General features: G+C 36.5%; 1 protein-coding gene across 1 annotated transcript in view; it reads left to right on the top strand.

The window, feature by feature from the left end:
- CDH18 (cadherin 18) overlaps positions 1-14,634 on the top strand; it is a gene marked incomplete at its 3' end in the record, with an annotated part of 264,813 nt that overhangs the window by 89,006 nt on the left and 161,173 nt on the right. Inside the window, exon 2 of the mRNA XM_007454264.1 lies at positions 2,151-2,445. Coding sequence (XP_007454326.1) covers positions 2,151-2,445 — 295 coding nt within the window. The remainder of the gene's footprint in view (positions 1-2,150; positions 2,446-14,634) is intronic.

Genomic DNA, 14,634 nt, shown 5'->3' with positions numbered 1-14,634 from the left:
TTTTTTTTTTTTTTTTTTTTTTTTTTTTTTTTTTTTTTTGTGGTACGCAGGCCTCTCACTGTTGCGGCCCCTTCCGTTGAGGAGCACAGGCTCCGGACGCACAGGCTCAACGGCCATGGCTCACTGGCCCAGCCGCTCCGCAGCATGTGGGATCTTCCCAGACCGGGGCACGAACCCGTGTCCCCTGCATCAGCAGGCGGACTCTCAACCACTGAGCCACCAGGGAAGCCCTATTTTTAGTTTTTTAAGGAACCTCCATACTGTTCTCCATAGTGGTTGTATCAGTTTACATTCCCACCAACAGTGCAGAAAGATTCCCTTTTCACCACACCCTTTCCAGCATTTATTGTTTCTAGCTTTTTGATAATGGCCATTCATTTCAGATACAGGCTTTCTCTAGTTGTGCCAAGCAGGGACTACTCTTCACTGAAGTGGGTGGGCTTCTCATTGCAGTGGCTTCTCTTGCTGTGGAGCATGGGCTCTAGGGCACGTGGGCTTCAGTCGTTGTGGCATGCAGGCTCAGTAGTTGTGGCTCATGGACTCAGTAGTTGTGGCTCACGAGCTTAGTTGCTCTGCGACATGTGGGATCTTCCCAGATCAGGGATTGAACCCCTGTCCCCTGCATTGACAAGCGGGTTCTTAACCACTGTGTCACCAGGGAAATCCCTATATTTTATCTTTTAAAAAATATCTTCTAAGACTTCAGAGACTTTAACATAAAGCTTGAAAATTTTCACTTTACTGTGGCTAGAAACCAAAACGCTATGTGAATGCTATGTGAACAAGGTTATATATTTTCAATGTTTGCAAGGTTCAGAAATGTGCAAAAAGTGAGTAGTTGAGGTTATGTGACCAAAAAGGTTTCATATGAAGGATAACTGTTCAGATCTCTTGGGAGAAACCATTCTTCAAGTATGTGTTTGCAATTTAAGAAAATACTGAGGTCATTCTTAGCTAGAAATATAGCAGTAGTATTCATGGAAATATTTAACTGAACTTTGATGTTATAATTTATAGCAAGATATTAAGTGTGAACCATGTGCAGTTTAAAAGCATTTGCTAATATATAAATTATAAAAAGAGGCTTATAATTATCTTACCATTATTTATCTTTCTTGTTGAAATCCTCTGCTGAAATATTACTCTATAATGTCTATTCAAAGAATATTCAATCATTTTTATTTAATAGGTGAAATTTTTTAGTGTATCTCAATTAATTAAAAGTTAGGGCCTACTTATTGATGAAATCTATTACCGTTATTTAAGTTTTGAGTTAAAGTTTCATAAATTTTCAAGAAAGAAAATATTCCACCACAAGATTTTTTTAAATTCTAAATGTAAACAATTAATGTAGAAAATATTTATTTTTCCAAATTATAAAATTAATGCTTCTGTGACAAATAAGTGCCTCTTTTGTGGAATTTTTCTTTTTTTCTCTTTTTTTTTTTTTTTTTTTTTTTTTTTTTTTTTTTTGCGGTACGCGGGCCTCTCACTGTTGTGACCTCTCCCATTGCGGAGCAAAGGCTTTGGACGCACAGGCTCAGCGGCCATGGCTCACGGGTCCAGCCGCCTCACGGCATGTGGGATCTTCCCAGACCGGGGCATGAGCCCGTGTCCCCTGGATCGACAGGCAGACTCTCAACCACTGTGCCACCAAGGAAGCCGTTTTGTGGAATTTTTAACAAATAATTTGAATGTCAATTTGTCCTACTTTTTTTTTTTCTAATTTTAATGTTGAACTAGGATGACAAGCTATTAATTAAAAAAAAAAAAAATCCCTACAAGTATGGAAGGCAACAGTGATTTACTGCTAGTTTATTTTTCCAGTTCTATTCTATGTAGGTAGTAAAGTGTGGATTTAGTAGAATGACCACAAGGGTTATTGTTTTTCTTTTAATAAGTATTGCTTATTAATTGTTCTTACATCAATAATTGGAGCTTAGGCAGATCATAATAAAAATATCCATATTAATACCAAGTGGAGAAAAACTGCAGACCAATAGATGATTGTAGCAACACATGGGACACTGTGGAGAGAAGAAAAGTCATAGTCAAAACTAAGTTTTAAATTATAGATAGGTAGTTTTCAGAGAACACCATGTGAAATTGGAGTATAATTTTGTGTTCAATTATTCCATCTTTATTTACAGCTGCACTCTAATTCTGACAAAGGTGATGGGTCTGTGAAGTACATCCTTACTGGAGAAGGTGCTGGGACTATATTTATCATTGATGATACCACGGGTGACATCCACTCAACAAAAAGTCTAGACAGAGAGCAGAAGACCCACTATGTGCTTCATGCTCAGGCTATTGACAGACGAACAAACAAGCCCCTTGAACCTGAATCTGAGTTTATCATCAAAGTGCAAGACATCAATGACAATGCTCCAAAGTTCACAGATGGACCATATATCGTAACTGTGCCTGAAATGTCAGATATGGGTAAGAGAAATCATTTTTATATTTTGTCATTTAATATATTTTTGGTGATCCAAAAAATCATCTTTTGAAGACCAGTTTTTAAATTTTTGGGGGGGAGTGAAGAAATCTGACGAAGTTCCAAAATATTTTCATAATTTCCTATGGCCTAAAGTGTTAAAGAACATTTGGCCTAGCTATTCTACTATTTATTAAAACAAATTTCTGAATCTGTAAGTTTAAGAAACAGCTTGATCTCAAGGAAAAACAACCATACATGAGAAAACACTTGCAATTCTTGCTTAACTGGCATAATTCTTTGACCATACCAACACATTCAGTGACAATTTGTATAGATACAGGTAATATAATGCTGGAAATCTATTGCTATATCTTTTATAATTGCAGGTTATGATCAAATTTAATAGTATTAATAGTACAAGCAATAGCTACATTAATCAATAAACTTTGCAGATATCCTAAGCATTTACATCCCTTATTTATTTTAAAATATATGACCACCCTGTGAAGTATTTTGAATACCAATTTAAAGCTGTGCAAAGTGGTGTACAGTATGTAAGTAACTGTCCCAAATTCTTTCCCAAATTGCTAGAAGAAATTGACTCTAGGCTCTCCTGAATGCAGAGCCTACACAAGTTGTGATTGAGGTCTCCAGTCTTCTGATATCTGGGGTTCTCCCACCACTCACAGATTTCCATGGTTTAGCTATTTTAGTTTATTTTTATCTCAGATGATAAATTTCCTAAATATAATTAAAATAAAGTTCAGCTGTGATAATAATATTTTTATTACCTCTGTGAGGCTCTCAGTTTGGATTTAGAACATATTTTGAATAAAGGTTTTACATATTTAAGTTTCCTGTATACGTATGGGTTTTAAATTAGGTATTATGGTCACGAATCAAATCACTCTGTGTAATTGTATATATATATATAGTTTTTTTTAATTTGAAAATTTTTCCAGTTTTATTGAGATATAATTGACATACAGCACTGTATGAGTTTAAGGTGAACAGCATGATGGCTTAACTTACATATATTGTGAAATGATTATCACATTACCACAATATGTTTTGTTAACATCCTTTGTCTCATATACATAAGGTTTTTTAATTCAAGATTGCAGTTTATTTATTTATTTTTTCATTTTAGCTCTCCTGAGATTGGCAGATAGCTTCTGAAGCTGTTGGGGAAGCAAGTTAGAAAGGGAGACTAAGTTCTCCTTCTTAGCCAGAATCTCAGGGGAGAAAGCCATTGCTAATCTGGCTCCCCAGGGACCAGAGTAGAATACAGGGTCCAGACACAGAGAGCCTGTGGAAAGGCCCAGAAGACACTCATGCTCATTGGTCTCTTAGGAAAGTTGAACAGCTCAACACCATTATTCCTGGCAGGTGAGAGTTTGTGTGAAAACTCCAGAACAGACTTCCTCCTAGCACCTTGTCAAGGGACTGACAGCCCATCTGCCAGTCCTCTTCTCCTATAAAAGCGAAGAGCTCTATGACTCCACCACTTGTGAGAATGCCACTGGTAAGGTACTGCCAGAGGCCAAGTAAGAGCGCCAGGGAGTGCAAAGGAAATGACGGTCACCAGGGCAGGCAAAGCACCATAGAGAGAAAAACGGGCACAGCAGTCATTACCAAGAAAGAGTATTGAACTGTAGATAATCAGAGCACTAGTGTTTTAAGGACACTGCAGAGAGATTTCTGTAACTCAAAGCCATGTTTCCTATAAACAAGTAAACAAAAAAAAATAAATCAATGTATGCATTGAGGCATGAAGGGTCACTGATAAGACCCAAATTATTTTTCTGGAACTTAAGAAAATCCCAGACTGGAAGCAGGAGCTAAAAATCAGAGGGCAAAAATACAAATATATGGCAATTGTGAGAAATAAATGATACTTAGAGTATATGTTAATTAGACCTAGGATGTGAATAACACATGTTCCCAGAGAGCAGGAAACAAGCAGATGAAGGAGAGGAGCAATAACACTTTTTCCTGGAGGTGAGGGATATACGGAATTTACAAGTTTAATAGACTTTCTGAGTTCCTGGAAAGGGTAATAGAATAAGAATCAAACTTAGGCTTTAGGAACTTTGCCAGGATTCACCTAAGGATACAGAGAAAATTTTTACAAACTTTCAGATATTTAAAAATTACCTATTAGGAAAAAATATTTTCACATCATATTTATCACTTGAAATATTGGAAAGTGGTTAACAATTGAATATACCATTGTCAGCCTACAGAGGAAAGACTGAAACCCCCAATCCTTCATTCAGGCAAAACATGATTCATCTGTTAGCATGAAAGAAATATGTGGAGAAGGATCCAGAAAGTATATCATCCTCCCACCTTATCTAGAAAAATATTTAGGAAAACAGTTGACACTGAGAATTGTTGAAATGAATCAGAACAGAGATTGAAAAGCCAAGGAAAATGACAAGGGGGGAAAAAAGTTATCAGAAATGTACCCTGAAATATATACGTGTGTGTGAACACAGTGAAAGCTAAGTGGGTACATGTGAGCCTGTTAAAGAATGCTGGACATTTAGGAATGATGAAGCCTAAAGGAATCATTGCAGCAAAGGCTGGAGGACTTAGGAACAAGCCAAGACATTTCAGTCCTCATCTAGGACTTGGAGAGAAAGGTAGGAATGGGAGGGAAATACCAGTGAAGCAGACCCTTGAACTACACGGGTGTGAACTGTGTGGGTCCACTTATAGGAACCTCCTACACAAAGGCCAACCGTAATAGGTTATCCATGGATTTTTGACTGCACAGGGGGTTGGTACCCCTAACCCACAAGTTGTTCAAGGGTCAACTGTATTCTTAAGTTCTTTTATGGAGACAAGTATGGTTGAAGGAAAAGTATTTAATGCCTAAAAGTAGTGGAGAAAAGGGACAAAGCAGAGTAGGCTTCCAGTCTCTTTTGTACCACAGTTCCACACATGATTTCTGGTGAAAGAGTATGGCAAGCTTTAGGCTGAATATTGGAAATCATATTGTGTGTGTGTGTATGAACTCATTGTGGAAAAACAAATACATAAAAATCATTATAATAGCATCTAATGCACATTGAAATATGAACATATGGAAGGTGATATAAAAGTGAAGTGAGAAACTCACTTTACATTGTGGGCTTAAGAATGAGTGGTATTTGCACTGCCTCTAATTTTAGAAATCAAACAAACAAACAAAAACAACAACAAAAAACTAGTAATGTGGTGCAGGACAGAACAGCAAACCATGGCAGTGGAGACAAATGCAGCCTTCTGTCTTGTTTTTGTAAACAAAGTTTTACCAAAACAAAGCCATACCCATTCATTTAAATATTGCTAGGGTAGTTGGGCTTTGCAGTAGCAGAGTTGAGTTTGCAGCCAGCACTATGGCTCACAAAGCCTAAAATGTTTACTATGTTGCCTTTTACAGTAAAAGTTTGCCAATTTCTATTGTAAGGGATTTTAGAGAATGACCCTCTAATACTCTTAATAGACAGTCATCTGCTGATCCAGGGCAGTTAGTGTTCTGACAGCCCAGCTGACGATATACACACATATACAAAAATATGGCATTTGTCACAAACAGTAAGATCATGCTTCTTCCTTTTAGGTAAATGCTGTTAGTTATCCAATATTCAGCTCCCCCTTCCCTATTACTAAGAGAACTCAGTTTTGATCAGGGTGACACTGTGCAGAATTAAATATTCACCTCCTACCATATCTTTTCATCTAAGAATGACCATGTGATGTAATTCTAGATGGTAGGATGTTAAGCAGAGGCAATTAGGTGGAACTTCCAGGAAAGATATAGGTTTCCTGCCCAAAAAATCACACCTGGCATGCATATTTCACCCATCACCATTTTCCTTTCAATTGTTGCCTAAAGCAGATGTGGTACAGAAATGTAGCAGGCACTTGCAACCATAAAGATGAAAGCCTGTTGCTTAGTGCAGAAAGACAAAAGGACCCGGAAGAATGATCCATTGCAGAGCTGATGCTCCTGGTCTGGTCTGCGAATCCCAAGAGCCTTCTTAAGAAAGTAAATCTCATCTTTTTAAGCTATCGAGTTGGATTTCAGATACATGCAGCTGCACTGAATCTGAATTGAGAGTTGGACAAATTCTAGGTTTCAACATGAACCCAATAACCAAATAATACTGAATCCAAAGGAATGGCGAGTAAGGTTTTAGCATCAGAAAAGAAACAGTGATGCCAGTTTCTATTAAGTGGCTTGATTTGGGAATGATACAGAAAATCATCCCTCCTTTCCATTCCTACTATGTAATTGTGATGCTAGATGATTTTGCTATGGCACCAATATTTCTTTCTGCATGTGCTGAAGCTAACAGTTGATTTCAGATATCTAAATCATGTTTCCTGTCAACTGTAGAATCAATTGGATCCATAGAAGTTCTGATGAGTGGATAAAATGACTACAATCAAATAAACACGGGGAAATTACGTTAGCAGGAGATTCTTAGGAAAAATAAACACATGTTAATCATACAAAAAAATCTCAAATTTCACTAGTAATTTAAGAAACCACGAAGGAGAAGGAGATAGCAATGTTCACCTAACAGGTATGCAAATTTGATAATTCACAAAATTGTTAATGTGCAGACCCGTTAGCAGAAAGGTTGATTTTCATAGTTTTTTGGAGGGTAATTTGGCAATGTCTACCAAAATTTTTAAAATAACATATATCTATTGTAGAAAGCTATTTTATAGATATATTGACATGGATATGCAAAGATATAAAAGGAAGGATGCCCATTGTAGTATTGTTCACAATAGTGAAAAATAGAAAACACACTTAAAGTACACTAATAAAGAAGTTCTTAAATGAATGATTCTTCATATACTGATACCCTAGGCAGCCTTAAAATGAATGAATTTCAACGTGTATGCTGACATTCAAAGATCCAGAGTATTTTAGTGAGAAAAAAGTTTTCAGAAATCCATGTGGAATAGAACCTACTTTATTTTAAAAAGTAAATACGAGTTACAGAATATGCATACTCATACATAAGAAATATCTGAAGGAGACACACACACACAGGTAACAGTGATTACTTCTACAAAGAGGGTTGCAGGTTTATTTGGTATGAGAGAAGTACATTCTTCTTTATTAAAATAATATATACATGTTACTTATAAAATGATAATGAAAAGTAAAATGTAGATTTGTGAAAATAGACATTAATAATATTTACATTTAAAACTATACCAGGGCTTTCCTGGTGGCGCAGTGGTTGAGAGTCCGCCTGCCGATGCAGGGGACACGGGTTCATGCCCCGGTCCGGGAAGATCCCACATGCCGCGGAGCGGCTGGGCCTGTGAGCCATGGTCGCTGAGCCTGCGCATCCGGAGCCTGTGCTCTGCAGTGGGAGAGGCCACAACAGTGAGAGGCCCGCGTACCGCAAAAAAACAAAACAAAACAAAAAAACTATACCAGTTCCCAATAGTAATAATAGCTAACAATAGTGTGATAGGTGACAACAAAATTTTCACAACAGAAGGTGACTGATAAGATCATTGTTTTTACCATATACACATTATTTGAGTTTTGAATCATCCAGTCATTAAAAAAAAAACTGTATCCTTTAATCTCTCCAATTCTTTCTGGAAAGAAAGAGAGAGAGTGAAGGCATTTAGTGTGCTAAGAAATGTGATAGTGGCTAGTAATAAAATGGTAAATAAAACAAGGCCCCTAAATTTGAGCAGGCTGCAGACATGTAAACAGAAATTTTCAATATGGTGTTTGATAAGCAAAAAAATAGAGGGCCCATACAGTTGGACTGGGAGCCCTGCTTGCAGACTAGAGAAGGCATCCTCTGAATCTTATATAATGTATGGAGCTTTTCCAGTTAGACAAGGAGAAAAAAGTGCATTTTACATAGAGGACACATGATAAAAAAACACTCTCTCTTCCCTGTGGGGTTGTATAGTTCAGAGTGTGTGTGTGTGTGTGTGTGTGTGTATGTGTGCATGCACACGCTCCTGCTTGTGTGAATAAGGGGGCATAAGCAGGATCATCGTGCAAATGATGGATTCCCTATAGAGCTTTGCAAAATGTGATATGAGAATACAGAGGGGGCAAGAGAAGGCAGCACCAGGGACCTCTTATGTGTGCACATTTTTATCAGATGACTGTTTCTGGTATATCCATTGCTAAAAAATGGTTGTGGAGCCCTCCAAGTAGTTGCTGGGTGTTATACTGCCAGTGAGAAAAGCATAATGTGGTAGTATATTTCTGTCAGTGAGTAATAGCAAGCAAAGTCTGTGGCATTCTGGATGTTTTCAAAAAGAAAGATGCAAAATAAACTGAAGTGGTTTTTGATGCATGTTTTAAAATAAGGTTTTTCTTTATCTCTTAGATTTACATACGCCATGTAATTTCAGCTATTATTTAGGGAATTATATCGCCCTAGAAGAGTTTTGCAACCTTTCCACTATTGACATTTGGGACTGGATAATTCTTTGCTATGGGGCTATCCTGTGCATTGTAGGATGTTCAGCAGCATCCCTGGTCTCTCTACTCATTAGACTTCAATAGCATCCCTCCAACCGCTGCCATATCGTGATGTCTTCAGACATTGCCCAAAGATATCTGGAGGCCAAAATTGGTCTCAGTTGAGAATCATTGCCCTAAGAAACATGCAAAATAAAAGAATGAAAAGATTTCAAAATAGAGGGCTTCCCTGGTGGTGCAGTGGTTGAGAGTCCGCCTGCCGATTCAGGGGACATGGGTTCGTGCCCCGGTCCGGGAAGATCCCACATGCCGCGGAGCAGCTGGGCCCGTGAGCCATGGCCGCTGAGCCTGTGCGTCCAGAGCCTGTGCTCCACAACGGGAGAGGCTACAAAAATGTCAAAATAGAAACATGAATGGGAGAAAAGATATTTGTTAAATTTCGAGTCACTTCCGAAAAGAATCCCATAGTGTTGAAATGCTCATGCCATATATTTTGTGACCAAAACCAATTCTATCTGCCCAGGTAAGCAATTTTCATGTTTAAGTATTAGTTACCATATTTAAATGGATAACATTATGAAAACAGTGACGAAAACCATTGAATAAAGTTAGGATATTTGTGCTCACAGAAAGAAGAGTAACAGTGTGGCTACATGAGAGTCATCGTGGTGCTCATTTAAATCTGCCTGTTTTTGTAACACAGATTTAGAAAAGGACCGTTTGAATTATGATGGGTGTCTAGTAAGCTATTGGCTGTCACATTGCTTTTTTTAAAACTTATCTAAAAATGTGATTGCCTTCAACAAAGTGAACATATGTGGACAGATTGACATTATAATATTCTGGAGGGCAAATGTAACCTGATAGGACTGTGAAGAGACTGGTACATATTTTATCAATACACACTTAACATTTTTTGTTTTCTTTTTTCTCTCATATGTGGTTTATTATCATTCCAATCTTGATGACTTTACCACCTCCTACCGATTATTCTATAGAAGTACTTCTTTAATTTGATTTTCTGTAATTTTATTAAAAGTCTGTGTATTTCAAAGAGGGCAGTAACCATGAGATGAAATTATTCCCTTTTTGGAGTCCATGTTCGGGTGCATGTGTGGCTTTTTGAAAATGAAGATAGAATGAATAAAATCTTATTTGTAAATAGCATCGCCATTCTCAGATGGAAAGGGAACAATTGTCTTAAGACCTTTAGTGGTATTATAATAATATATATTATTATCATAAAAAAGCTAGCAAAGGTTTATGTTTAATTGTGTGTATTGGTAAATCTCTTTTTTAAAAAATAATAATTTTGTCTCTTCTATTTGTGTGTAAGTATACCCACATTTCTTCAATTCTAGTATTACTTTTGCTTAGAATCAGAAGTACAAATTTAAATTTGGTTGCATTGCAATCACCTTAAATTTTCAAAAAATTGCTTTATGTATGGGAATTGTTTCAAAGAAAACCATGTCAGATCACAGTCTAATTTGCTTGAAAATAAATTTCACATCTTCTTTGTTTTTCATGGAAACATATTTATAAGGAAATATATAAATCTCTACCTATTCTCTTCTATATGTTAATAAAATATACCAATAATTAAACCTTATTTAAAAGCATTTTTAAATTGTAAGAGATTATAGGAATGATGGTTTTTAATTAATTGGAGAGAGAACAGAATATACTTTATGAAAATTATGAATATATAATTTATGAACTCTACTTTCAGTGGAGTACTAAAACTTACTTTGGCATATCAGGAGAAGATACAAAGTTTTACTCTATGACCCTTAAATTCTGCAAGGTTCTTTGTCTTTGGAGATGTATTAAAACATCCCCAATCTTTTTCATGTTTTCTTTTTTCCCTTCCAACCTCTAAACCCCAGACCTGTTTCCATTTGCAGCTGTGTTCTTTGTTGCAAAGCAACAAGAAGAGACACAAGCTGTGCTTATTTTATTGTGCTGCTTGTTGGGGAACTAATTTAATTCTTCCCAAACATCTTGGGAGCTTCACCTGGATATCTTCCAGGATTCTAGTAGCCATTTTATAATTATTACCCTGGGGCATAACTTCAGAAAGATAACTTCAGTAAAGTGAAGCTGACACTACAATTCTACATGGTAGATTAGAATGCATATGAAGAATCATATAGAGCAAGTGGTGAATCATACATTGGACAAAATTTTCTAAGATTCATGTTTTTTCTTAACTTCCTTCTCATAACTTTTCTTCTGTATCAGTTAGCTTTTGTTTTGTAACAAACCAAGCCACAATTTACTGGCTCAAAATATCATTCATTGTACATGGACCATCAGAAAGAGAAATTAAGAAAACAATCCTGTTTACAATAGCATCAAAAAGAATAAAATACTTAGGAATAAATTTAACAGAGGAGGTGAAAGATCTGTACACTGAAAACTATAAGACACTGAGGAAAGAAATTAAAGGAGACCAAATAAATGGAAAGATAGTCTGTGTTCATGGATTGGAAAAATACTGTTAAGATGTACATACTACCTAAGGTAATCTACAGATTTAATACAATCCCTCTGAAAATCACAATGGTGTTTTCCACATAAATAGAACAAACAATCCTAAAATTTGTATGGATCCTCAAAAGACCTCAAGAAGCCACAGCAATCATGTGAAAGAATAAAGCTGGAGGCATCACACTTCCTGATTTCAAATTATATTATAAATCTGTAGTGATCAAAACAGTACAGTACTGGCATAAAAACAGACACATAGATCAATGGATCAGAATAAAGAGCCCAGAAATACCCATGTATATATGGTTAATGAATTGATGACAAAAGAACTAAGAATATATAGTGAGGAAAGTATAGTCTCTTTGATAAATGAGGTAGGGAAAACTGGATAGCTACATGCAAAAGAATTAATCTGGATCCCTATCTTACACCATACACAAAAATCAACTCAAAATGGATTAAAGACTTGTTGAATGTAACACTTGGCAACCGTAGAACTCCTAGAGGAAAACATAGCGGGTAAACTCCTTGACATCAATCTTGGCAACGACTTTTTAAATTTGACACCAAAAGCAGAAATAAACAAGTGGGACTTTAGAAAGTTTCTACACAGCAAAGGAAACCATCAACAAAAAGAAAAGACAACTCATGAAATGGGGGAAATACTTCACATTCATTCTTAGGGCAGCATTTCAAGAGAGTGAGAGCAGAACCTTCAAGGGTTTTTGAAGAGAAGGCTCAGAAGTTCTACTACTCTACTTTTGCTGTATTCTATTACTGTACATCACTTGAAACAATGTTCTGTAAATATTTATTGAATGATAATATGTTAGCCCTTTCCACCTACACTTATGTTTGGAGGAAAGAGTTTGTAAAAATACAGCCTCTTAATTTGTTGAACATCGTTGTTCAGATATCTGGTAAAAAAGTTTTATTGCTCTATGGAGTAATGATTCTTTTTATTTTCTTGTAAATAATTACATTTGTTTTTTTCAAGAAGGACCACAAAACCAATTTATTTTCTCACTTTTATTCAATGATTGATATGATCTACCAGATTGCATTTTATGCTACTTCAGATTCCTTAGTTTCTCCATTTACTTTTTATGAAAGTATACTAGACTTGGAATTCCCCAATAAAACTGATCAATTCATAATAGAAAGTACTTCACTGGAATAGATGAATTATTTCACCATAAGTTGGACCCAATTTACAAAAATTAAATCTCCACATTATGTTTTTTTTTGTTTTTGGCCACACCATGGGACTTGCAGGATCTTAGTTCCCTGACCAGGGATTGAACCCAGGCCCTCTGCAGTGAAAGTGCAGAGTCCTAACAACTGGACTGCCAGGGAATTCCCAAATCTTCATGTTATGTTTTAAAAAATATATTCAAAAATGATTTTCATGTATATGCTCCCCAGTGTAGGAAATGTGAATACAAAGCAAACCAATCGGTTTTGGCAATTCTAGATACAACTTATGTTCAAGTAAATGTAAAAAAATATAATGGGTGAAATTTTCATAATGGCTAAAGGAACATTCTGGTGTATAAATTAGCCTTGGAACTTAATACTTCTCTTTATGGAGATAATGTCTTTTTTTAAACAAAATACAACTAAACATTTTTACTACAACTGACCTTGGGGCATCCTGGGCTTATTACAGTGGTCCCCAATCTTTTTGGCACCAGGATTGGTTTCGTGAAAGACAATTTTTCCATGGACCGGGGCGGGGGGGGCGGTTTGGGGGGGCGATGAGGGGATTGTTCACATGGTAATGTGAGACACGGTTCAGGCATTAATGCAAGCAGAAGTAGTTGGCAGCAATGGAGAGCGGCAGATGAAGCTTCATTCTCTCTCCCACCGCTCACCTCCTGCTGTGCGGCCCGGTTCCTAACAGGCAGCAGACCAGTACCTGTCCATGGCCTGGGGGTTGAGGACCCCCAGCTTATATTTTATTGCTCACTACTTTATATTATACATTACTTTGAGCTTATCTGATATTTTACTGATTTGGAGGTCCTTCACATTTTTAAATTATTTTATTTCTGTGTCATATGCACCTAACAAAGTATCACAGATATAATAGTCAATAAATAAACTCTATATGGAATAAAGACAAAATATACTTTTTATAGAGGTGAAGAGCTATTATTCCATGTGATTTTTGTCTGTATACTTATCACATAAATGTAGATATAAACTTTTCTTATTAAAATCATTCTTAATATTTACAAAAATTTACTGATATTTTATATAAATTTATCCTAATTATGGCCACTTTTGTTGTTTTTCTCCCTCTCCTCTCCTTTCCTCTCCTTTCCTCTCCTCTCTTCTCCCCTCCTCTTCTTTCGTTTCTTCTTTCTTTCCTTTCTGGAGAAATAGACCAAACCAAAAATCTCATATTAGACACTTGCCATTACTTAATTATCACTGATAATATTAATTAGTCTATGTTATTACCCCTATATTTTAATAAAGGCTCATAAATTGAAATTGCTTTGAAATATTATAAAATGAAAAATATGGGAATTCCCTGGTGGTCCAGTGGTTAGGACTCTGCACTTTTACTGCCGAAGGCCCGGGTTCATTCCCTGGTCGGGGAACTAAGATCCCGCTAGCTATGCCAAAACAAAACGAAACAAAAAAAGCCTTGAGGCAGTATTTCTGTCACTAAACCTCTCTGAGTCTAGAATCACTGTCCTAAGATGAAACAGCTATACATTCCCATCATTATATTACAAAAAAAAAATTTTTTTTAAGTGTGAAATCATTGTATTAGAGCACATGCTCCTGAAATTTCATTCTAAAAACTCATGTGCAATAAATTCAACCTCACTTTTTTGGGTAGTTTTTGCCATTTTCTAGGAGTCAGGTATAGAGTGAAGGCATAGCAATCAGGTGTGGGGTGAATGTTCTGTGTTCAAGTATACAGAGAAGGCTCAGAATGAGGTATAGGGAAAAGGCCCAGCAAAGAGGACTAGAGTGAATACACAGTGCCCAGCAAACAGGTACAGAGTGAACATACAGAGATCAAGACAAGAGGAAGTCATCATGACCACGTGTAGAATGAAGGCACAGTGATTAAGTATAAAGTAAAAACACTGCAGTCGGGTATAGCAAGAAGGTATAGTGATGAGGTGTGACAGAAGGCAAAGTGATCAGGTAGAAAGAGATGGCACAGTGAGAGAGAGGAATGTCTGTGCCATCGTAGATTCCTGCT

This window comes from Lipotes vexillifer, unplaced genomic scaffold, assembly GCF_000442215.2.
Source record: "Lipotes vexillifer unplaced genomic scaffold, Lipotes_vexillifer_v1.1 scaffold271, whole genome shotgun sequence".
NCBI classification, from domain to species: Eukaryota; Metazoa; Chordata; class Mammalia; order Artiodactyla; family Lipotidae; genus Lipotes; species Lipotes vexillifer.
The sequence above is the reverse complement of the archived record's forward strand: the minus strand, read 5'-3'. Positions and strand labels throughout refer to the sequence as shown.